This window comes from Nuphar pumila, chromosome 9 (genome assembly GCF_984573655.1).
Source record: "Nuphar pumila chromosome 9, dmNupPumi1.hap1.1, whole genome shotgun sequence".
Lineage (NCBI taxonomy): Eukaryota > Viridiplantae > Streptophyta > Magnoliopsida > Nymphaeales > Nymphaeaceae > Nuphar > Nuphar pumila.
Genome location: NC_143257.1, coordinates 27303590 through 27329428, shown reverse-complemented (window position 1 = coordinate 27329428; position 25839 = coordinate 27303590). Strand labels below are relative to the sequence as shown.

General features: G+C 38.5%; 1 protein-coding gene across 3 annotated transcripts in view; it reads right to left on the bottom strand.

Annotated features, from left to right (window-relative positions):
- The window catches only part of LOC149828520 (FACT complex subunit SSRP1-like), a 79573-nt gene that overhangs the window by 26841 nt on the left and 26893 nt on the right, over positions 1-25839 (bottom strand). For 2 of the 3 annotated variants that reach the window (XM_090017625.1, XM_090017627.1), the window contains exons 3-15: positions 18374-18479; positions 12652-12788; positions 11945-12028; positions 11757-11851; positions 11502-11610; positions 11246-11332; positions 11043-11135; positions 5729-5926; positions 5491-5642; positions 5248-5401; positions 5067-5162; positions 4649-4831; positions 3315-3393 (exon numbers count right to left, since the gene is read on the bottom strand). In XM_090017625.1, the coding sequence (XP_089873751.1) occupies positions 3315-3393; positions 4649-4831; positions 5067-5162; positions 5248-5401; positions 5491-5642; positions 5729-5926; positions 11043-11135; positions 11246-11332; positions 11502-11610; positions 11757-11851; positions 11945-12028; positions 12652-12788; positions 18374-18479 (1573 nt within the window). The remainder of the gene's footprint in view (positions 1-3314; positions 3394-4648; positions 4832-5066; positions 5163-5247; positions 5402-5490; positions 5643-5728; positions 5927-11042; positions 11136-11245; positions 11333-11501; positions 11611-11756; positions 11852-11944; positions 12029-12651; positions 12789-18373; positions 18480-25839) is intronic. The other variant, XM_090017626.1, reaches the window with a different exon arrangement.

Here is a 25839-nt window from a genome sequence, read left to right as displayed (position 1 = left end):
CCTCTTTTGGAAGGTTGGCAGGGGTAAGGCCCCTACTGCCTGTAGTTTTTGGGGAGTTTGGTAGGGGCCGAGCCCCTGCCTCTATCAATGTTTCCTGTGGGTTGGCAGGGTGACCCGCCCTTGCCAACTCCTGTTTTGCCTGCGAGTTGAGAGAAGCAGGCCCTTCTGCTCTTTGCCACCCTTGGCAGGCAGGGGCATCTGCTGTTTGGGCATGCAGGGAGCAGGGCTCCCTGCCTTTGCCACTTCGTGCTAGGCAGGGGCTATGCCCTTGCCTCTGCAGGGAGTGGAGTCCCCTGCAGGCAGGGAGCAGAGCCCCCCTGCCTAATCTCGCATCGGGGTCCGGTACCACTACAGGTCTTACCTGACCCATCTCTTGTTTTGATAATGTCATACTAATTTTTTTGCATCGCAGATTGCACGACGGAGCACGCTTGCCCTCCCCGTGGCTTGAGTCGTACGCACTTACACTTGCTAGCCTACGCAGACCTGCAACCCCTCAAGGTAGGGGAATGTTGCGTGAAAGGACAATGAACAAACAAATGCTAAAATAAGAAAAGATAATTAAAAATGAAAAGAAAGAAATAATTATATGTGTATACGTATAATATATATATATATATATATATATATATATATATATATATATATATATATATATATATATATATATATCTTTTAACTCAAGGACGCGGTTTCGCGATCCTTATCCTCTTTACTTTTCTGTTGTCGCTGCGCTTTATGTGCCCAGGCTTGTGTTTTCTGTCTTTTTACCTTTCTGCATTTTCTTTCTTGTTGCCTCGCGCTTTATGTGTCATGGCTTTTACTTTCTGCTTTTAATTTCTACACTTTCCTTTCTGTTGCCCCGCACTTTATGCGCCATGGCTTTTTACTTTCTGTCTTTTATTTTTTGTATTTTTCTTTTTGTTGCCCCGCGCTTTATGCGCTTAGGCATCTCCTTCCTTGTTTTACTTTTCTGTTGTCGCCGCATTTTATGTGCCCAGACTTTGTTTTGTCTTTCTTGCTTATATTTATGCTCCTGCATTTATTTACCGCTTTACTACTTGCTCTCGTTATATATTACCATTATACTATTGTGATGACTGCTTTTGGGTTTTGCCGCACATGATGCGAAGTTTTGCCTCTTATGATTGCTTACAGGGAAAAACTTTGCAAGATACATTTCTCCACCCAGGTTCGCTCTTTTCAATAAGATACAAAATTGGGTACCGACGCCTTGATCTCGAGAAAATGCTTTTCTGTGGACTTCAGATTTCTCGAGCATGCAAGCATGGATTTTTGGCTTATACTATCATAGTTGCACCCTCGGCATGATGTTACGTTGCATTACGATGAATAGTTGGTGAGGTCGATGAAACCTCAATACGTGTGATATAGCACAATTGTTAAAATTTACTAAATGGTGACTATGCGCCTTCGCAGGCAAGATGCTCGAGTGGATCTAATGGACCAGAGCATGTAAAATGGGGTGACTGTTAAAAAACCCCTATTGTGCTTGTTCGAAACGGTTTATCAAGAGAGATGATGGATGGTACAAAAACTCTGATGGATAAGCCATTAATGGCAGTTACGGGCAAAAGACTCGGCTTCCCCAGTCATCGGAGTTAGGGAAAAGAGGGCTACAAAAGTTAGCTCAACACTTCTGCAGAAGTTGGATGCATCCTTTAGAACAAGTGAAACAAGTGGCCTTTGGGGATTTACTCTCTTGGTCACTGACCATCTTCTTAGGAACGGACTTAGTCAGTCATTCGGGGTATCATAAAATACATAGCATAATAAACCCTTTGATCGATCTCGGTTGTTTCTACCTTTCGTGCCTTGTGCGTACCCACATGACCAGCTAATAATCAAAACTACAAATAACTTACTCACACTTCAGTTAGATGGTTTGCATGTTATTGTACTCGACAACTTTTGTATTTAGTTACTTGCCTGTGGAATGAAGAATTTATTGGTAATTGCATGCAGTATGAGCCCAACTATGAATGTTTGTCTTATTCAGTTGCTTTGTTTGACTACGTGGTTGAGTTAGTTACTCTCTACCTTGAGAATCAGTTGGATTACTATAATTGCTTATTCTGCTTGTCTTAACACATTGTTTTTCACTGTTCTTGTGTTAAGCTACTTGTTTTAATTAGAACTTGCTTGTGATGCTCGACAACAATTATGGCTAGCTCTGCTAGTTTAGTTTCTCCTGTTTAGTTTAGTAATTATCTTACTTATTTTCAGTCTTTGTTCATTCTTGTCTTTTGCACCTCTACTAGTTTTTTGCGAAACTGACACATTTCATGGGCAGGTGGTGAACAGGTTACTGCAGCAAGCGATGGCACGATGACGTGATGATCAAGATGAGGCTTTTTCTTTGATGTTGTGCTACTGAAAACATTTTGGTAAAATTGGTATAAGAATATCTTTGAAAGTCTCTTTTGACTAAACCTTGAATACTTAAGTGTTACTAAATCCCTTTTTTGTTTTAGTAAATATAATGATTTGCAAATCAGTTATATAAATTCTCAATTATTAAAACTGCATTTTGAATCCACTGGTTTTCAATATTTTTATGAATTTCAAAAAGGGTTTGTTCACGCTGTAATGAGCCCAAGGTCCATTGACTTGCTATTTCAAGTATCATTTTCCGCTGAATTACTATTTAAAAACTTTGATAAACGAATTATTACGAAGCTTTCAAACTTTTCATAGAAAGTTACAAGTCTTGGATTTTGGGGCGTTACAAGACGTCTCTCTCTCCTTGTTGTTCTCTCCCTCTGTGCCTGTTCGTTGCTCGAGAGAGAGAGAGAGAGAGAGAGAGAGAGAGAGAGAGAGAGAGAGAGAGAGCAGCTGGACAAGGGATGACAAAAATGGTAGGGTTTTTAAGGAACAAAACATCATATTATCTATAGGACAGGTATTTTTAGTAAATTTGATAGTATTCATGGTTAAACTGTAATACCCTGAGTTAATTGGAGGGAGTCACCTATTTAGGAAGATTGGGCCTAAAACATCTTTGCAAACATAGATCTGTTTTCAGAATATTAGTCAAAATAAGGGTCTTTATTTTGAAATTTTCTGACAATGATAAACTAAAAAGCCAGAAGCATGCACAGATACAAGCCAAAAGATGCTAACAGTCATGTGCATGCAAAAGAAGAGAGCATGCCCTAGATGTTACTCGCATGCAAAGAAATTGCACCTGTTGATCTTGGACCCTTTGAAGTGTTTTTTCGTTGTTTTTTATCATTTCATCTATGGAGTTAGCTAATGGGAAAAGGGGATATGATGACTCAACTAAACCATACCTGACACTTTCTTCCATTTCTCCCCAAGGGCCCTCCCGACATCAATAAATGTCATTCCAGGGTTGCTCCGTTTTAGATTCTGCATGCACAAGGAACAGTTATGAAGTAGGCAAACATCATAAACAAAGAAGAAATGATATCACCATATTGAAAATGCAATTCTGACAACACCATGCATAATGCTATATATTCATTATGTGTGCGGAGCGATGCACACAATGGAAATGTGTCCTGAAAGAAAAGTATGACTTTATTCAAACTTGAGACAACAGCAAATAACGTGGTTAAATTGATATACTTTTGGGTCAAAGCATTAACAAAATTGGAGAGATCATGGAGAATGACCAGACATATATAGAAGATGCAGTCATATAATATTAGTGAATCAGAGATGATCAGTTATCGCATCTAGCTACTTTTCAATCCATAATGTGAATTATAAGCACAACAACAACAGGAAAAGCCTCATTTTGTTACAATATCACCCACTACCACATCGAGTCTCCAAAACAGATTAGACAAGAGAGAATGCACACACCACCTGAAATTGTTTGTCATCATGAGGATACTAGAGAAAATTATGATTCAAAAGCCTGCTCTTCTACAGGTGTCCCAACTCCCTTCTTCCCCTAAACTCCCCCTCCTTCTCACCCCAAACAAAAGAAAAGAAGAAACTAAAAGACTAAAACTAATCCCCTGCCCCAGAAAAAAATTAACAATTCAGAACCAGCAGCCCAACTTCTCATGGTTGCAGAATGACCAATGACTAGCAAATATGAACTACAAGCATTCAAAGCTTGATGTGGCAAACCACCATAAGAAAGATTATCATATGCATTTGGAGTTCTAAATGCGTAAGAATAGTGCCATGAGATGTTGAATAGCATACAAGCTTGGAAACACAGCATAGAAGCAATTTGGTATTACTAATTGAATTCCAACATTGGAGATAACAAAATCATTTATCCCATAATTCCCCATAACAGTTGAGTCAAAGCATGTGGACAACCACATTCAAGGGATTTCCATGCTTCTCTTTCCTTCTGCTATTATTTGCACCACTGACAAATGATAAGAGTGACGGAAAAGCATGCTGATCAGGCCAGCACAGCATTTCCAACCAGCTTGAAAAGAAAATCACCATTGTTTTTAAGCATGCCAAGTACAGAATGAGTGAATTGTAAGGTGAGGAACTCAAGCACAGTGTGCAAATCCAGAGGTTTATTTAAAGAACAATTGATTAGGCAAAAAATGGACAATCGAATTCATTCAACTGGACATGCAGAGAAAGTGAAGTTTTTGGATGCACAAAATGACAATGTGGGACATCTTACATCTCTTTCACTTGTCGAGAAAAACATAAATGCAGACATTGCCCTCTTCGGTGCATTGGGGTCTTTCTTCTTCTTTCGCTGTTTTTTCTTTTTCGAACCATCATCATCATCCCTTGGTTTTTTCTTCCCAGAAGTAGACTTTGTAGCCACAGCTTCCTTTTTAGCTTCCTTCTTAGCGGGCTTCTGATTAACACAAAAAGACAAGTCAGCAGAGAACAGAAACTAGGAAGTTACTTTCATGCATCAATATCAAATCAAATAATAGTCATTGTAATTCCAACACAGCAAAAGTCATGATAAAAAATTTTGCTTGAGACAGCCACATTGTCATTGGAAGACCAAAACGTTTGACACAGGTATATCCTTGAAAATTTTCAATATGAAACATAACTAAAGAACCATGCATTGAAAAACCCACTTCCTTGTCATCTGCACTTTCGCTGGCATCAGACTCTTCTTCTGAATCGTCAGTAGGGGAACCACCATCATCTTTATCCACAATGAAGTCTTCATCCTGGAAATCATCAAAGGAAAAAGAACATAAAAACAAGTGGTAAACCAAAAATATAGAGAAAACAGAAAGAAAGAAATAAAATTACCTCTTCATCACTTTCTACACCACCATCATCCCGTTGATTTTTTATGCGTTCAAGATGAGGATCAACAGCAACATCATCATCATCATTAAGAACAGCTGCAACACCCCCTGTAGTTTGGGTGACCCCCAGGTTCAAGATCTTCAAACCCTTTGAGCTGCAAGAAACATTCGTCGAAGGGTAAAACAGCTCAATCTTTAGACAGTGAATTGCAATTTCAGCACAATAAAGCACAAGCTTAAAAACCTTATAAAGTCAAAAAGGTTATGATATTCATTTCTCTGAATATTCCGGAATTGATGCTCCTGCTCGCTTTTTAATTTTACTAGCAGATCGAAGTAGTGAGATGAAATGCTTGACCCTCCAGCCCCATGCCTCTCAAACTCGACATAATCAATCTAATATGAAAGGGGAAGAATCACTATCAAATACAAGCTTCATGCACACACACAAACACACAATTCAGAGTGAAAACAAGAAGAACCTCATCATGTAAAACGAGGGTGGGGGGCTTGGGCAGAAAGAAAAATCCCTTTTCAAGAGGATAAAGGAGTCCATCTTCAGCTTTCAATGATGATTTCACAGCAAATCCACCCTGAGCACTACGGAATTTTCCAGGCCGTGTCACTTTAGCACCAGATAATGCCCGCAAGATTAGAGTGAATACTTCATGTATTAAACCCTGGAAATGGACCCCAAGAAAAAAGAAAACCCTTGTGACACTTCTACCATAAAAGAAAAAAGATAAGAAACACACAAGCACCAGGGACCAACTTTGATTATTTCAAAACACCAGGAACAGATTTATTAGGTTTCAAAGAATGAGTACATGCAGAAGCCTACTTGCTACAAAACCTTAGAAACAACAAAATTACCCTATAAAGTACTACAATGATTGTCGACAGGTCAAATGGGGGATGGATCCAACCTGACCTAGACATATACCAGAATGTGAACTGTTTAAATGGGACCCAACTGGACAACACATTAGACCAGGATAGGGCAGGTCAGGGATATTCAACTTGACCCAGATGGAATACTCATATTAACCCTAAGAGAGTAAATATAATCTCTATTATCAGAAACTCCTGTCATTCTCAAATTTAGATATCTGTCTAGACCAAGATCTGAAAACACAAGATCTATCATGATCCAGTTATGGAACCTTAAATTTAGATCAAGACCCATGTTCACCTGAATCTGAAGCCTTACAAAGCACCCAGTGGTGCATTAAAGGCAGTAACAAGTCAAATTTTGTTCACACCAAAATTTGCAACAGATGTTTCAGAATGCCTACAGAAACACTGCAAAGTTGGTGTGTGTGTGTGTGCTTATTTGCAAAATGGTGTCTCACTCCAACCAACATGAAAATCCCATGTGCGATTTCATTCATGGCAAGAATGCAATTTAATCAGACTTATTACAACCATAAATTTTAAAGATTTTCTCAAGTATCCATATAGTTTGAACTAACTCCGCCTGTGTATAACTGTTTAGTTATACACTGCCGGTCCCAAGCCCGGATAAAGGAGGAGGGTTGCGGTAGGCCTGTGACAGCCAGCATAAAAAACTTAGTCATACCCTATGAAAATGAACCAATATGAGAATTTCGTTGGGGCGTTCCCTACTGAGCGACGCGCTGTACTCTCTAGGCCCGGAGGCAGTGATAAATGGGCAAGGGTTGCTAGGTCGTCGCCCAGAAGCGACGCGTCACACCGGCGCCCGGGTGTGGTGTCAAATAGGCAAGGGTTCCCTCACTTTGTTGGACGGGTGGGGGTAAAGAAGTTAGTCCAAGACCATAAAATTAGGTTAGCCACTGGTAAGTTGGTAGAGTTAGTAGATGTTATATGTAGGAGAAAGATTGATGTTTTATGTCTACAAGAGACCAAATGGGTAGGTGAGAATGCAAAAGTGATAGAACCTTGGGGATATAAGATTTGGTATACAGGAATAAATAGGAATAGGAATGGAGTAGGGATTGTTATGAGTCGTCAGTTTATAGATCATGTAGTTGAGGTCCGTAGGAAGGGTGATAGAATTTTACTTATTAAATTAGTATTAGGTACGGATATTATTAATATTATTAGTGTTTATGCACCTCAAGTAGGTTTAGATGATTCCATTAAGCATCAATTTTGGGAAGATTTAGATGGAGTAGTACAAGGGATATCTTATAGAGAAAAGCTTTTCATCGGCGGTGACCTTAATGGACATGTAGGCATTAGTAAAGATGGATTTGAGAGTATCCATGGAGGCTATGGTATAGGAGAAAGAAATGAAAGTGGAGAAAGAACTTTAGATTTTTGTTTGTCCTATGATATGATCTTAGCAAACACTTGGTTTAGGAAGAGGGAGTCTCACCTAGTAACATTTAAAAGTGAGGTTAATACGAGTCAGATAGATTTTTTCCTACTTAGAAAGAGAGATAGGGGTTGTTGCATCGATTGTAAGGTTATACCGGGAGAAAGTGTAGCTACACAACATAGAGTCTTAATTTTAGATCTTAGAATTAGACAATGCCGCAAAAGGGATAGACATAGGATAGATCCTAGAATTAAGTGGTGGGCATTGAAAGGAGCTAAACAAGGAATGTTTGTAGAGCAGGTAGTTAAGGAAGTTGATTGGTGTCTCGAGGAGGATTCAGAATCAATGTGGAATAAGATAGCGGGTGGCATGAGAAAAGTGGCTAAGGAGGTATTGGGTGAGTCTAAAGGCAATGCACCACTAGGTAAGGATACATCATGGTGGAACGAGGATGTCAAATTAGCTATTAAGGTTAAAAGAGAGTGTTATAGAAATCTAAGTAAGAGTCGTGATAATGAGAATTTGGAGAAGTATATAATAGCAAAGAAGGAAGCTAAAAACGTAGTTCGAAACGCGAGAGCTAAGGTATATAAGGAGGTTTATGACAAGTTGGATACCAAAGAAGGCGAGAAGGATATTTATAGGCTTGCAAAGATGAGAGATAGGAAATCAAGGGATTTGGGAATGGTTAGATGTATTAAAGATGAAACAGAAAGGGTTTTAGTCAAAGATGAGGAGATTAAGGAGAGATGGAAAGATTATTTTGATAAGCTATTTAATGATAGTCATGCTCAAGATCTTGGAGACTTCCCCATTCCTTTTCATGAGATAAATCGTGACTTCATGCGCAAGATTCAAAAGAAAGAAATTGCAGAGGCTTTGAAGAAAATGAAATCAAGAAGGGCAGTTGGCCCAGATGGTATACCTATCGAGGCTTGGAAATGCTTGGGAGAGAAAGGTTTAGAATGGTTGACAAATCTTTTTAACTTGATTTGGAGAACAAATAAGATGCCTAATGAGTGGAGGAAGAGTACTTTGGTGCCTTTATATAAGAATAAGGGTGATATACAAGATTGCACAAACTATCGTGGTATAAAACTCATGAGTCATACTATGAAACTTTGGGAGAGGGTGATTGAGTCTAGGTTGAGGAAGGTTGTCATGATATCAAAGAATCAATTTGGTTTTATGCCTGGAAGATCAACTATGGAAGTTATACATCTTCTTAGACAACTTATTGAAAGATATAGAGAGAGGAACAAAGATTTGCATATGGTTTTTATTGATTTAGAGAAGGCATACGATAGAGTACCTAGGGACGTTCTCTGGTGGACTATGATGAAGAAAGGTGTTTCCCTAAAGTACATTAGTATAATTAAATATATGTATGAAGGAGTAGTAACCAATGTCCGCACTTGTGGAGGGGTGACAACCAATTTTCCGATAACGGTTGGGTTACATCAAGGATCTGCTTTAAGCCCTTTCCTATTTGCGATAGTGATGGATGAGCTTACAAGATCAATTCAAGAAAATGTACCGTGGTGTATGTTGTTTGCTGATGATATTGTTTTGATTGATGAGTCTAGAGCTGGGGTTAATGCTAAGTTAGAATTATGGAGACAGACATTGGAAGCTAGAGGTTTTAAGTTGAGTAAGAGTAAGACTGAATATATGGAATGTCGGTTTAGTAAGCAACGAAGTAGTGATGGGAGTGTAGTAAAGCTTGATGAGCAAGAAATACCGGTGAATGATTATTTCAAATATTTGGGATCCATCATTCAAAAGTATGGAGAAATTGATGGAGATGTAAATCATAGGATAAAGGTTGGGTGGATGATATGGAAAAGTGCAACTGGAGTGTTGTGCGATCGTAGAATGCCATTGCGGTTGAAGGGAAAGTTTTATAGGACGACTATTAGACCCGCTTTACTATATGGTACGGAATGTTGGGCTGCCAAGAGACATCATATTCAAAAAATGAGTGTAGCTGAGATGCGGATGCTTAGATGGATATGTGGAAATACAATAAAAGATAAGATTCGGAACGAGGAGATACGTAAGAAGGTAGGTGTTGCACCCATTGAAAATAAGATGCGAGAGAATCGTTTACGGTGGTTTGGACATATTCGGCGAAGGCCTAATGATGCTCCAGTTAGAAGGTTGGAGAAATGGGAAAATATATTAGTTAAAAGAGGTCGGGGTAGGCCTAGGAAGACTTGGATGGAGATGATAGGAAAGGATATGAATGCTTTGAACCTCACCGAGGACATGGCATTGGATAGAAATGATTGGAGGAAAATGATTCTTGTGGAAGACCCAAAATGAATTTCTTTTTTGGTTCATATCGCTGACCCCAATTGTTTTGGGATGAAGGCGTAGTTGTTGTTGTTGTTGTTGTTGTTGTTGTATCCATATAGTTTGAACTGGTGGATATACTCTTCTGTAACCCAGCATTCAAAGCCTTGCTAGGTGTATGCATGAAAACAACAGACAGTAACTATATAATACAATGAGTATAACCGACCACCAAAGTAACTAGAAATATAACTTTTTTTATGCCTCGGCAATGGCAAAAAAAAGGGATAAAATATGTGCACATGCACTGTACATGTTTCATGAGCATACAGGAAATGTTTGCAAATAATGAAAAACATCACTACCATAAGTTCTCAACACGTTGCCAAAAGCATTTTTTACATGACTTTCAAAAACAGTATGTTCAAAAGAATTCTCTCTTTTCATTGTCAATATCCACGCACGAGATCTTAGAAAGAAAGAAATGGCATGCCTACATCTGTTCCACTTGAAACGCATTAAGTCTTCCATCCAATACCAACAACTGCAAGTTCTTGTGAGTTTTGAATCCAAGTTAATTAAGTGAACCATGTAAAGGACCGGCCAATATCTACATAACAGATGATACCATTAATCATGTTGACAGACAGTATGATCAGCTGTTTCAAGCACAAACAAGATTTTAAAAGTTAGTCACATATGAACTGAATCCATAGTGTTCAATAATGTGAATTACAGGGGTAGACAAAATGATGAAGGAACTACCATCAAGGATACAGATGTCAGAAATAAGTGTCACTATGATACAAGCTAGTTGACACAATGAAAGTCCAGAAAGTGCAAAAAAATAAACTCACAATCTTCACAAAATGCGATGCACATCACATCTAGTCTTCAATGCGATGAAATAATTAGAATTGATAATTGATTATATTGTCATTTTCTTGCCAAGTGGATCAAGAAAAGAATAAACTTGCCAACAAATAGAAATAGACTAACTTATAGACCTATTGGCATACTCACTTTCTTTAAATTTCGATTAAATAATTACATATTAACACATCAAGGAAAAAAACATATCAAACTAGGTAGGAAAGTGTTCGAGATTCAGATATCTAAGGTGCTATCATGTTCCCGAATCAGAAAGTCATTGACGTGAAAGATAAAGAGATTGAACTAAAACAGGGTAGTCCAATAACCTTATGAGATGCTTCTAGCTTGTCCTTGTACTTTGTTTTCAAGAGGTCTTCACTGATTGACAATGTAGTTTCAACAACAGATTCTGTTTCAAACTGGAGAAAGGATAAAAAAAAGAGGGATCTCAAAAGGCTGAAAAAGAACAAGACCAGAATGAAAGAACTGTCACAACAAAATCAGTAAACAAGATGCACATGCATTTTACCTGCATCACAATATGAGGGTACAAGGTTTGCCCTTTTCGAATAGGTGGATCTAATGTAACAACAACAAAGGTATGCGGTTGATTGGACTGCAAAAAGGCATAGCACAGAATGAGACAAAATTCCTTGAAGAAAAACCTAATCATGGTGACTAATAAAAAAAGAATTAGATGTTTATGCATCCAAGACGATGGCTTCTGTTTGGTGAACTACAAAGGATCATTAGACTTGAATTAAAACAACGAAGATTTATTAAACCTTGGGCAACTGAAAAAGACGAACAACACTGCTGTACTGAATTTTGAAATCATTGGCTTGTCCTTGAAGCCGTAAAAATGACATATGAAGCTCCACATTATAGCGTCCTCTGCAAGCAACAAGTTAGCACATCAGTATCTTCCCAAGAAATAAAACATCGCCAAACCTAAAAAAGTTAACAATAGTATCGGTCTACAAAATAAATCATTAGTACAATAACAGAAACACTTTTTAACTTGGCAGGAACTCCAGTACCTAGGAGTCAGGATAGCAACCCCATCAAACATAGCAACAGCTTCCTCGCCTGACGCACCAACATCTGCCATGGACATTATTTTGTCTCGGAAGACCTGCCATTTAAAATAAGAAAATTCTATAACAAATAGTTGCTTAATTCAGTTAATCTTTCCATCCAATCTACAATTAAACACACACAAACTCGCCTGTGCTGGAGGTCGTGTTTCATCTCCAACAAAGGTTGTATTAGTGTTAGGTATATGAAAGCTCAACTCCATCAGTGAGTCCTTCTGCAATCACAAACAGGGGAAGTAAAAAAAGATGCCCATGAAGGAGTTGGAACTTCAACAGACATAACACACAAACAAGAGGTCAAGCATTGCATGATTAGGTTAAAGTTAAACCCTTTAACTCCAAGAGTCACTTTTCTGTATGTTATAGACTCTTATTTCTGAGTTCTCATCCACTTTCATAACTTTAGCATATTTTCATACAAGTAAATATATCAAAGAATGAAACATCAGCAGTCATCACTGCTAAGCACCTCATTGACATTTTTAAAAAACAAAAAATGAGGCAACATTTTCATAATGTGATACAGAGGTAATTTTCTTGATTGTTTAAAAAAATTAGCGCTTTTAATATATCTTCTTGTTAAAATATCATGATGCACTCTCTTACTTTTAAGATTTTCTCAAGTCATTCTTGCTTGCTTATATTACAACGAAAACCATTATTAGGTCCTTTATTCTGCTACCATTGCTTCCAGTTTATCCTTGTTTAAATTGCTAGGATTTTGCAAAAATTTACTTCAGATGTTCATTAAAAATTGCAATGAATAGTCCATACTAATCATGGTCATCATGTAGGAATACTTCAGACACTCAAAATATAAATGTCAGACATCGCAAACCTCATTTGCTCCAGTGGTATCATCTACATGAAACTCCAACATGACCTCATTCTTGCCCTGTAACTGTATTTGTGATACATCCGCTAAAGATACCTCAAAGTCCTGCTTTGAACCAACCAAGAAAGTCAACATATTTCCTGCAAATTCAGGATAAGTTGTCATATTGTATTCTCAAAATATAGGCTCTACATTACTAACAGAATAACTTCAATGGCACAAATGTAATCTGGTTACATAAAAAACACATACAAGTTCAGTGCAGAAAATGAAGAAAAATGGCAACGCACATGACATTATCCCTTCCTCTGCCTCTGCATTGATATTGTATAGAAAGAAATTTAGAAGGAAACAAGTTTTTGAAAAAGTGCACAATAGTATTCCTTCCCCATTCCACCAGGAATAATGGGCCCTTGAACTCTCAAAGTCTATCAATCTATTTTATATAGATCAATTCAATATATCGTACTTTTATGTTAGTCAATGGCCCTGGCTTAAGTTTGAAGTTTATTAACAATTTTTCAAATGCTGAAATTACCTAATAACTACCCGATTACTTTTATCAGCCATGATTACAATTGTACAATTCCAAAAAAATTCTCTTGATCAATAAGGAATGATGGTTTCCATGTCTAACCATGACCTTTTATATAAGGTGGTGAATCAACTAAGGAAATTATAGCAAAACTAGAAGAAAGCTGGGTATCTCAGGAACAGCAGGTTTAGATTGACTTCTTCAACAAATCTCATTAGATCATTCTGACTACTACTCCATTAATTATTTAAGCAAATAGATAAGACATCCAAATAGATAGAGAGCTAAGTCACAAGGACTCGGCAAAACAGGTGCCGCACCCGCGTCGACGCGACGCAGGTGGGCGTGCGGCACCGGGTGCGGTCAACACGACCCTGGGTGCAGTCAACGCACCTAGGGTCATTTTCATCCACTTTTCGGTGTTAAAAAAAAAATCCACGATGAAAAAGAGGACTAGGGAAAAAAATTGCCCTAATCTCTCCTCTCCTCTCCCGCTCAGCTCGAGCTCTCTCCTATCGACGCCACCTCCTAGGCTCCTCCTCTCCTTTCGCAGGTACGTACCCTCTCTCGCTCTCTTCTTGTGTCGGCAGGGGAGGGGCCGAGCCCCCCCCCCCCCCCCTTCTCCCTCTGTTTTTGGCAGGGGAGGGGCCGAGCCCCCCCTCTCGCTGTCTTGTTGGGTCGACAGGGGAGCCCCTCCCCCCTCTCGCTCTCTTGTCGGATCGGCAGGGGAGGGGCTGAGCCCCCCCTGCTCCCTCTGTTTTCGACAGGGGAGGGGGTCGAGCCCCCGTTCCTGTTTTTGGCAGGGGAGGGGCAGATCCCCCCTCCTTGCTCCTGATTTTATACTTCATCAGGATATACTTTGGTGTGTAATTTAGTTCTTTTCTGTTTTACTTATTTGATTGATATTTAGGTTGATTTATGTAATTGCTTTACTTATTTGATTGATATTTAGGTTGATTTATGTAATTGCATTACTTATTTTATTGATATTTAGGTTGATATATTGCATGAATGATGATTGATGAATGATATTATGACAATGTTAACGGTTAAAACTTCAAAATTATATATATATATACATATATATAATTTTTTTTTTCATTTTTGCCCCTACTGCACCCCCGCACCCTAGGTTTTTGAAAGTGCCGCACCCCCGCACCCGCACCCATTTGACATAGATAGAGAGAAGGCATATCTCAGGAACAACATAGATAGTACGACAGAATATTACATAACTTCTCAGAAACAGCAATGTAGATCCTCTTTTCCTCTTTTCCTGTTTTGTTATCAGTTGTGTAATATCTCATAAATTTTCCATATTTTTTAAGCCCAAAAAATTAATTTTAAATTAAATATTTATATTTCATATGACAAATTTGTGGAAAAATATTAAATATGACTAACGTCAACCAGGATCTGGACATGGTCCAGAGCCCACTGACAAGATCTAAATATGTTAAGAAAAATCTGTGAATTTATTTGCTTTTAATCTTTAAATTCGAGCGAAATTCGGGTTAAATTCATGAGCGAAATTGATCTAAGACCATAGTTAGATCTGTCTCGGAACGTAGATCTCGTAGGAGATCTATTTTATCGAAATCGGATAATGGTTGGTTCAAAAAATGCATTTTTCTAAATTGACCGACCTCTATTTTTGAGTCTTTTTCGGTTTGGATCGGACTCGACCCGCTCTGTTGGACCAATGTTAATATGGATCTGGACCTAGTACATGACCCATATTGACTATGATCGGTCTGGGTTGAGATCCACTTGGGATTTGGATTTGAATATGGATCATGGGTCAAAATCGGACCCATAATCCATCCATGCCAATTTAAAACTAAAAATGAATTTAAAACTTTAAAAATAAATACATGAATTTAAAAGGGTAAGGGGTAGAACTCTACCCCACTTGGCATTCTAGAAGGGGGTGTCCCCCCTTAAAGTGGAATATTCCACAGGATAAGTCATAAAATAAAAATAAAATATAATATAATACATATGAGATAATGTTTGTTAGAGTTAGAGTTCTACAATGGGTAGAACTCTACCCCTAAGTGTATAGAAGGGGGTGTCACCCCCTCTAGAGACCTTATATATTATAAAAGAGGTTCTCTCTCTCTAGAAGTCATCCTCTAGAGAGAGAGAGGTGAGAAAAAAAGAAAAAAACATGAGTTAAGGGAGAGAGAAGAAAAGAGAGGAAAAAAAATGAGAAAAGAAGAAGAAGCATCCCTCAACGATTTTCCTCCTTCCTCTAAGTTTTTCGTAACATCAAGAGTCAAGGTACGGGTTTCTCTCCAAATCTGGATGGGAAGGGAGTTAGTCTAAGTTGATTCAAGCATAGGTTTAGAGAAAAAAAATCTGGGTGCCTTAACCTAAACACGTTTTTGGCAGATTGTGGTTTTTAAAAATAAAACTTGTGTTTCTTTCTTGCAAAACCAGATTTGGGATCTATGTTTTGAATCTTATCATAAAATATATATATATACCGGTTGCCGATCATATCTGATCATAAAAATGTGTTTACAGGCTGCCAATCAAATCTGATCATAAACATGTGTTTACAGCCTGCTGATCATATCTGATCATAAGCATGTGTTTACAGACTGTCGATCATATCTGATCATAAACATGTATTTTTACAGCCTACCGATCATGTGCATGAATCTGATCATAGACATATATTTTTACAACCTGCCGATCAAGTGCATGAATTTGATCATAGACATGTATTTTTACAGCCAACCGATTATGTGAATGAATCTGATCTAAGTGTATATACTTTGTTGTCAGCCGACCATGTGCATAAATCTGAACATAAGTATAGATACTTTGCTATCAGCCGATCATGTGCATAAGTGTATATACCTTGCTGTCAGCCGATCATATGCATAAACCTGATCATAGTTGGCTGATCATATGCATAAATCTGATCAAATCAATTATTTGCATGTTTGTTGATCATATGCATAAATCTGATCTTAAGTAGATCGTTTGCACATTTGCTGATCACATGTATAAACCTGATCATAAGTAGATAGTATGCACTCTATTGATCATAAATAGATAAGTCTGCAAGCTTTTTATATTCATGTGTATGTGCTTAGTCAAGTGCGCGTTCTTTTTTTTTTGTGTTGTGAAGTGCATTGTGAACATAAATTTGTGTCTATGTGTGTGTTTTATGTTCACTGAAATTTTGCAATGGCATGAATTATTTTTTAGATTTGTTAGTGGTTATGTGTGAACTACTGTCGGGCCTATGTAGGCCAGGAGCATGTATTGTGCATGCGATACTGAAATTGTTTATGCATTGCAAAATGATTTCTGAAAATTATTGGTTTTTCAAAATTAATTATATTGTTGAATTGTTAGGGCAAGAACCCGAAATTGTTATTGTATGTGGATTTGCATAACTGTTCTTGGGTAAAGAACTTGAAATTAATTAAAATGGTAAAAGAGACCAAACATTGTAATAATGTTCTTCATTGATGTTCATTTTATAGCGTGAAAATCTTGAATGACGGTCGTGAGAGACCGTGAAGATACTAAAACTTTGTGTGCAATTGTGTTCCTAAGAACCCGATGTGAGGTTCATGTTTCCGACCACGGTTTTATGGAGCTTTCAGTCACTTTACCTGGAGGTGTTGTTGTTGACTTAGATGTAGTTATTGGTATACCAAGAAAGTGATGTCAATGGTTGTGGATTTTCATTGATGTCCCGGCATTAGGTGAGGATTCCTAATGTTCTGATGGAATGTGAGGATTTCTGATATCGATCAGTGAACAAGTGTGGAACTCAGTAATTAAAATACAAATTATGTGTTAAGCTATAACTGAGAACTACCTTGAACCTCCGGAACTTTGCCCGTTTTGAAAATCTGTGGGTTTGTAAAGAAAAGTAAAAATTAAATTTGTATTCATTTAATAGAGACATGCATGCAAAAGTAACTCTGATAAATAACTTAAGAAGTTATTCATGCATGTGCATTGATACATGCATCCTTTACTGTCCAGCATTAGTTTCATGCATTTTTTAATATTTAATTTAGCATGATATTATTAAATGCTTGAATGGTAAGTTAGTTCTAGTAAATTATTGTTTGTGATTTTCTCTTAAATTTATGCATGATTTAATTTATGTTATTTCTTTTACTGCTGAATTTTTAGAAGAATTCGTGTGAGGACTTCAGTTCTTACCCGTTTTCTAAAAAATGTTTTTCAAGCACAGAGCCTGACTAGCCGGCTGGAGGACTCTAGGCCTTGTGACTTGGTGGCTTGGGTTCTGACCAGTGTGCAGAATTAGATTGAGTCGATTTTAAATTTAAAACTTTTGATTTATTGATTAAATAAATGAAGTTCAATTATTATTTTTAATTGAATCCATGCATGGAATGGTTTATGGAATGGATATATTAAATCTATGATGTACCCTGGGTCCTTTGGAGGTTTTCCGCAATTGTTTAAAAAAAATCCACAATTTTTCGAGGGTGAGTTGGGTTTGTTACAAGTTGTGATAATCGACGTCCTCACCCCCACCCCCACAAACAAAAACAAAGGTAGAACTCAACAATGATATTAAATCAGATTAATAAAACTAAATTTTTTGCAAGCCTTTGTAATTATTACTGGAAATTCAAGATTAACAAAACTAAATTTTTTGCAAGCCTTTGTAATTATTACTGGAAATTCATGCATGTATTTCGATGTTGACCCAAAGTTTAGAATGCTTTGGAACCTTCCCTTGAAAGAAAAATGATAATCCAAAACCTCTAAAAAGGTAACCAAGACAATAATTAACAATTTTTTTCATGCAATAGAGATATCAACATACAGTATCTAGATTTGAACAAAAGAGCACTTAACAAGACCTGGATCCAACCAGATTCTATAGATAGAAATCCAGATTGATAAAATCAAGAAAAGAATATTCAGTTCTAGCATAGCAACAACTTTTCTTTTTTTGCTTTTTGTCTGGATATCTCAGCCATTACATGGGACTAGCTGGACTACAATCCTGATGCAAATCATTTTCCTTTTGCTCTTTTCAAATTCAGATATGTTTGTCTCCAAGTTAAATTTGATGCTCCAACAAAGAGCTGAGTAAAACAGAATTAACAGAATTACCTTGGAGTGACAACTTGATTTACAGAAAAATTGAAAATAAAAATATCAGTAGATGCCTCAGGTTACCATTTAAATCCACTTCACCCCAATTTTGCCCGCTAATTGACAGTTGCTTTTCCTCTGGTGATATTCCCACCTTATTTTGCATATAACTTGTCAAACTGTTGACATCCTGACAAGAAGAGAATAAAATATCAATACAACTAGATACATTTCACTCGTGCAAAAACAGCTATCAAGCTTGTCCAAGTAGTCAAAAGCACTAGTCAGCACCTAGGCACCAGTCCCTTAAAAGGCCTAGTCAGTGCCTAGGAAGGACAAGTCAGCCTAGTCGGGACCAAACAACAAAAAAATTAAAAATTATAAACATTACAATAAATTCTTAAAAATAATATAAAATACATATTCAACACAATTTATGAAGCTAGACAACCAAAACTTTAAAAAAAAATCACCAATGAATCTAAATAACTAAAAAAATAATTACATTTCCAACCCTGAACTTCATCTAAACAAATACATTGTTTAGCTGCATCACCTGCATATGCACAAAAGAATAAAAATATTTAAAACAAAAATTAAAAAACTTTAAAATAAGAGAAAATTGAAACACTTAAATTTTTCAAAATACTCAAACAAAACATGATTATACTGTTTTAAATATTATAAAAACAAACGTAAAATACCAACCTTGGTGCCCCTTCTCCAACCTAGGTGGTTGCCTAGGCACCTATGCACTCCTAGGTAGTAGATTTTGTTAGAAATACATATAAGGGTATTATGGGTATTTCTCTGTGTTGTAAATCAGCTCATACCAAAAGGGTATTATTGTATTTTGTCATGTATTTTTCTCACTTAATATATATTCAAGAGAGGCGTCCCTGCTAGGGCACGACCTCAGTTCATCTCCTATTCTTTTCCTTCTTCTCTATTTTCTTTGTGCAGCAGGACATGCAAACCGAGGGACGCAGCAGTCTTCACATGGTATCAGAGTGAGTCGAGGCACAACTCCTTATCTCTCCCCTTTTCAAAAATCGATCTAATCATACTAGATTAGATCTCATAATTTTTCTTGCCCCTTTGCTAAATCAGATCTGGTCACGTCATACCTGACCCTTTTCTCTTCATAACCTTATTCCAGTAACGTCAAATCTGATCTGATCTGATTTGACGTCTCTAAATCTTCATTGTTTCCTTCATTTATTTCAAGTTGATTTAATCGTTAATCATATTCTTTTTCTTTTCTCTACCTAATTCGTTACATCAGCCTTTATTTCAGAGTTGTTTTATTTCATATCCGAATCAGATCTGAGTCTACAAATCTCAGCGTGAATACCCACCTTCCTTCTATTTCACGTTTTTCCTTAAACCCAAATTAATTTTTGGACCCAACAAAGTCTCTTTTAACATTTAAAAATATAACGATAAAAAAAATGAGATCAACTTTGTTATTTCACATTCAGATTCATATTTGGACTTTGTTTTTGGTTGGGCCTTTATCAGATTCATATTCAATTTTGTTTGTTTTGGGTCATTATCGCATTACCTTCTCTCCTCTTGTTTCAATGCCTTCTTCTTCTCAGTCACTCACTTCCTCCTTTCTCAACTAACTTGAGACTGTTGGATGAAACCAATTTAATAACCTGGAAAAAGCAGATTATCCCTGTAATAACCACGATTTTTTTTAAATTTATGTGATTTGGGCCTGGGATCCAAGTCGCGGATCCGGGACCCATAAAGGGGTCTTTATATATATATATATTTATCTCATAAAACATATATGTACTTACATAAGTGCAAAAATTTTAATTAGGCGAATTATTCAAGAGATAACTACGCATATATTGTATATATGGGCTTGGGATCCACATTTCGGATCCAATACCCAGATAGGATCCATATGGATATAGGTAAAATACCCTATATATTCGTATACAAGATTAAATATATGTAAAAATATATATTATATGAGTAATTTTAGGGGATCCACGATTGGATCCATACCAAGTGGGAGACAAGGGTCCAAAGTTGCGGTCGGGTTTGGATCCCGAGCCGCAGGTCGCAGACCTGGACCCGGCCCCCTCGTTAAAAAAAGAAAAAGAAAAGAAAAGCCCCTAGACCCAGGTCGGACCCGACCCGGATCCGTAACCCGGTAGGGTTTTAAATCCGATATCGGGTTGCTGTTTTTAAAAGGGGAAAGTAAGGCAAGAATCGTGCCCTAGGCACGATTCCTGCAATACCAGAAGGGAGGCAGGGGGTCGGCAGGCGTAACCGAAACCCCGCGCCTCTCGGCAAGAGGGGGGGGGGGGGGGGGGGGTCGGCGATAAAAGGGAGGTGGAAGAGGGGGGTCTCACCCTCTTCCCTCGTTTCTCTCTCTCTCTCGTGTGGGCGTGCAGCGGAGGGCTGAAGGTCACCGAAAGGCTGCAGCCACCAGCAGCCACAGCAGGCTATGGCAGCCCCTTCTCCTGTTTTTTTTTTCCCTGAGTGCGACAACCACCGACGCCGGCACAAAGATCCCCTCCACGACACGGAGCAGTCGAGGCCGGTGGAATCGTTCGCCCTCTCACGATAGCCGCAACCCCCAAGAGTTGGATTTTAGAGGTACGGGTTTTTCTTTTGGCTCGAATACGAAAAAGAACCTAAATACGATTTAGGTATTGTTTTTAAGGAATCCATAAAAAAAAATCTGAACTCTTTTATGCTTGACTTATGAGGAATCAATAGATTCATGGTGGTTTATGGGTGTAGTAAATTAAATCTGTTGATTTAGGGGAAAAGCGTGTGTGAGATGGGATTGATGCATTCATTAGTCATAAGTTTAAAAGATAAACATGTTGATCTTATATGCATGACCATGTAAATATGTTCCTGAAATTACCTATTCGGACGTGTGTGAGTATATACAAATTCATGTACATATCCTGTGTATGTATATCATGCTGTCTTTTTGTTTTTCTGCACTAGAAAGCACGGGTCTCGTATGCATAACTCTTTACATATTCCTGTAGTAGAAAATACAGATATTGTACACTTATATCATATTTTTTCTCTGCATTAGAAAAACATAGATCTTCTTGCCCAATACCTGCTAAATTCCTGCACTATGAGTACAAGTTTCTTTTATACATTCAAGACATCATCTATGCATTATTGCCTTAGGTTGTAAATCTTGAATATGTCAGTTTATATTCACATAAAGGCACATGGTCTGCACTTATATTTGGCCACTTTTATGTCTTTTTGAAAACTTCAGATACAACAGAAAGTGCACATCTTAAGATTTTGGTTTATATTTAGCACTATTTGCAATAGTTAAACCATGGGTCTTGGCATCACGATCTATTACGCTTCAGTTCTAGCTATTTTTGGTTTTACAAGCAACACAAGTAGACACTAGAAATTTGCATATCACCTGTCAACTGTATTGACTTTGTGAGTTCCCCCTCACATAGTTGATAAATTGGTGCTCTGCCAAGCCCAGCCGGCTGATAATGGCTGCTGGAGTCTGGGCTAGACATTTCAAGGGGAAACAGGCTGAATGCTATTTTCCTTGACTGTCCAGGCTTGTGGACAAATGTCAGGTTGATTGAATCTTGGTTCATGAATAGTATGACTCATATGGAAGTTCAGCCTAGTACGTTAATGTTAGGAGAGTGGCCAATCGTGTTAGACTTGGCTCCTCGCATACAGGTGAATGGGAATGCTAACATGCTTAAGCTTAAATTGTTATGCTTGATTGAGGTACCATTGCCTAGGTATTTTCATAGGGCTGGGTGCTGGATCAGTCTCCCTTTCAAATATATATATATATATATATATATATATATATATATATATATATATATATATATATATATATATATAATATATATGCAGTTTGGTATGGACAGGCTCAGATTTTTTATTATGAAAATAAATCGGTTAGGCTATGCATGCGAATACTACAAATCATGCTAAGTGTATGGGGCTTAATCATATGCATACAAAGGGGTGATGTTCCTTATGGGATTAAACTTGTTGTGTGATACTTATGCGAAATTGTTGTTGCAAGCAAGCTTACTTGTGCATGCACATATATGGAATTTAGATGCTTTTGCAGGGTCAAAACGGCATGGTTCTTCGTATGTTTTAATTGGATCGATTCATGAATGAACTCTTGCATTTGACACGAGTATGTGCATGTCATGAAAACATGCATTTAATGTGGGTGTGTGAATTTATGCTTATGCTTATGAAATTATTGTTTCATGCACAACTTGCATACATGAATGCGCATTGAAAAGAATGCATAAGTGGCATACTCTTTATGATTTTTGCTTATGAATGCAGTGATGATCAAATTGGATCATCAGGGGCTGGGTGAGCCTCGAGAACCGATTGTTTTCTGTTTTAGTTATTTTTGATGCATTGCAACAAATCAAATGTGATATTATTGTTTCACCGCATTGTTCTTTGTTGTCATGGGCGGTGGTCCCATGAAGAGCTTGGCATGCTGTTTTGCAAGCTTATGTTATTAAAATTTTTACATGTTGATTTGCAAATGTAAAAGAGATGAATTAATAACAAGATAAAAGAAAGTAAAGAACAGTGTAATTCATTTTTCTCCTTGATGTCCTTGCTTTAGCGTGAGAATCTTGGATGTTGCGGTTTGGGGGAAACTGTGAGGATACAAAAACTCTGTGTGCGTGTTGTTGTCCCTGAACCCAATATTGAGGTTTTTCTCCTTGTCACGGTTTTAGGGAGAGTCCGTCATTTTTCCTGGGGGTGGTGTGTTTTAACACAACTGTTGTTGTTTGGTATATCAATAAAGTGACGCCAGTGGATGCTGTTTTCCATGGTGTCCCCGACTTTGGATGTTGTTTTCCAAGGTTCCGATGGATGGTGTTGTTTCCTGATATGGGTCGAGGGCTAAGTTTGGAACCCGGTAATAAAATACAAATTGTGTGTTAAGCTACCCCGGGAACCCTACTTGACCTCGGGGACTGTACCCGTTTGGTGTATCTGCGGGCAATGGTAAATTAAAAAGAGGAATTTAAAGATTATGTGCATTTAATAGGACATGCATATGGAAAGAGAGGATGTTTAAATGAAAGATAATAAGGGTTCATGCATCGCACATGTAACGCCCCAAAATTTCGACTTGTGATTTCGAAAACCTTATCGAAAAACCTTTCAAAGATTTAAAGTTTAATATTTAAAAACAACAGCGGAAGACATTTAGAAAGGGACACAAGTCAACAATCCTGGGTACGTTAGCTGAAAAACCATCATTCACATGTACAACATCTTAAAGGAATTTAAGAAATAAGGCAATCGATTAAAATCTGCAGTTTATTACAAAATGAGCCTTTTATTCCAAAGTTCAATAAATCTAAGAAAAACTCCAAAAAGTCCCAGAGCCAAGCCGCCAGCAGAAAGAAAATGAATCTTGATCCACGTTGCACCACGCCATCGGCCGCCAGTGAAGTCCTACTCCTCACCTGCCCATGAAATGGGTCAGTTTCATAACAAACTAGTAGGTGCACGAACAGATAAGTAGAATGAGAATAAAACAGGACATTCATGAGATAAACAGTTATGATATTTAAGCAATTAAAGCAGTTGTAGTCTATTCTAGCAAATGTAATAAGTGCAAAGAGAAGCAGTGTAAGTCTCAGTCATCTATATCTATTCCTGAATATATTCTTTAAGTTCTGATATTAACTGGCCTGTGGGTACGCACAGACGCGAAACGTAGAAACAGCCGAGACCGATCCGGGGGTTTATTATGTCAGGTGTTTTCATTAACCCGGATGGCTGACTGAGTCCGCTCCTAAGGGGACGGTCAGTGACCAAGAGAGTAAATCCCCAAAGGCATTCGTGGCCCATGGATGCATCCAACTTCTGCAGAAGTGTCTGGGAGTTACCACCTAGGATAATTTATGGTAATCCCAATTCCCCTAACTCCGATGACTGGGGAAAACCGAGTCTTTTGCTCGTGGGGTGGTTGTTAACAACCTGTCCATCGGAGTCTTTGTACCATCCATCCTCTCCCTTGATGAACCGTGAAGATCGGATGGGTACGACGGGGGTTTCTTAACCGCCGCCCCATCCTACATGCTCTGGTCAATTAGACCCACTCGAGCATCTTGCCTGTGAAGGCGAATGGTCACCTTTTTATGTGATCTCAGCCTTTTTGCTAATAGCATTCATCGAGGTTGCCACAACCTCATTATCCCACCATCGTAACCCACATGGGACGTACTTGTCCAAAAGTACGATCGTACCTTCCCAGAGGTACAACTACGATGAGAGGGCAGCATAATGGTTTATGATTCTTTTGGTTCATACATAACCTGAATTGCTCTCTGAGCAGAGGGGCCTGCGGAGGCCGGTATCATCTCATGGATATCAATAAGGAATTTCTTAATCACTTTGAGGTACTGAATGACCTCCCGTACTATTGTATCGTACTTTTCTTCAGATCTAATTACCAAAGTAACTTTGTGGGTTCTCGATAGATAGCCTATCACGAGGTTTTATAAATGTCTGTATTATGCTTGGCATGCTCGAATACTAAGAATCAAGAAGTCACCTCCAAGATTCATCAGGCAATAATCAATAAGGCATTTATAGTAACTTATAACAGTGAGCCAGGCGAACATACAGGAATAAGGTCTTTCTAGCAATGAGTCTACTCGTAGAGCTTCAACAATAAGTATGAAATTTCAAAAGAATACAGATGCAGAAACACAACACAGACAATCACCCGTTAGGAAATTCTACGAGTGGGAATGCATGCCAAATAAACTATTCTATCACAAAATCCTTATAATTTTATTTCATTCTTACAAATCCATCGTGCGACTTTCCCCTACCTCGGGATGTCGTGCAGCTGCGTGCGTCTACGCGTGTAGATGATACGAGGCTCGGGCCGCGGAGCCAGAGCGGGGGTTTCCGATGCGAGGTCTGCAACAGGGTGAGTATTCAATAATGATAATTTAATCAAATGGTGCGACGGGAGCAAGGGTAGGATTAAGTGACCGGGGATACCGGCCCCTTCCAGACAGAACAAAAAAAGGCAGGGCCCTCGGCCCTTGCCTGACGAAATAGGGAATGGCAGGGGCCTAGGCCCCTGACTGACAATAATAGCGAATGGCAAGGGCCTTGGCCCCTGCATGACAAAACGCGAAGGGCAGGGCCCTTGCCCCAGCCAAACAGGTCACGCATGGCAGGGGTCTCGGCCCCTACCCCAAGAATAGGGAAAGGCAGGGCCTCGGCCCCTGCCTGGTACAAACAGAATGGCAAGGGCCCTGGCCCTTGCCTGACAACAATGAAGAAATGGCAAGGGCCCCAGCCCCTGCCTGTCGAAAATGAGGAGTGGCAGGGCCTCGGCCCCTGCCAGAAACACCTACAAATGGCAGGGGCCTCGACCCCTGCCAGTCAAAAATCGCGGAGCCGCAGGGTCAAGAGCGGCAGGGGGGTATTCCCTGCCATCCCAGAAGCCAGAGGGCGGCAGGGGGGTGAGCCCCTGCCAGCCCAACAAAATAAAG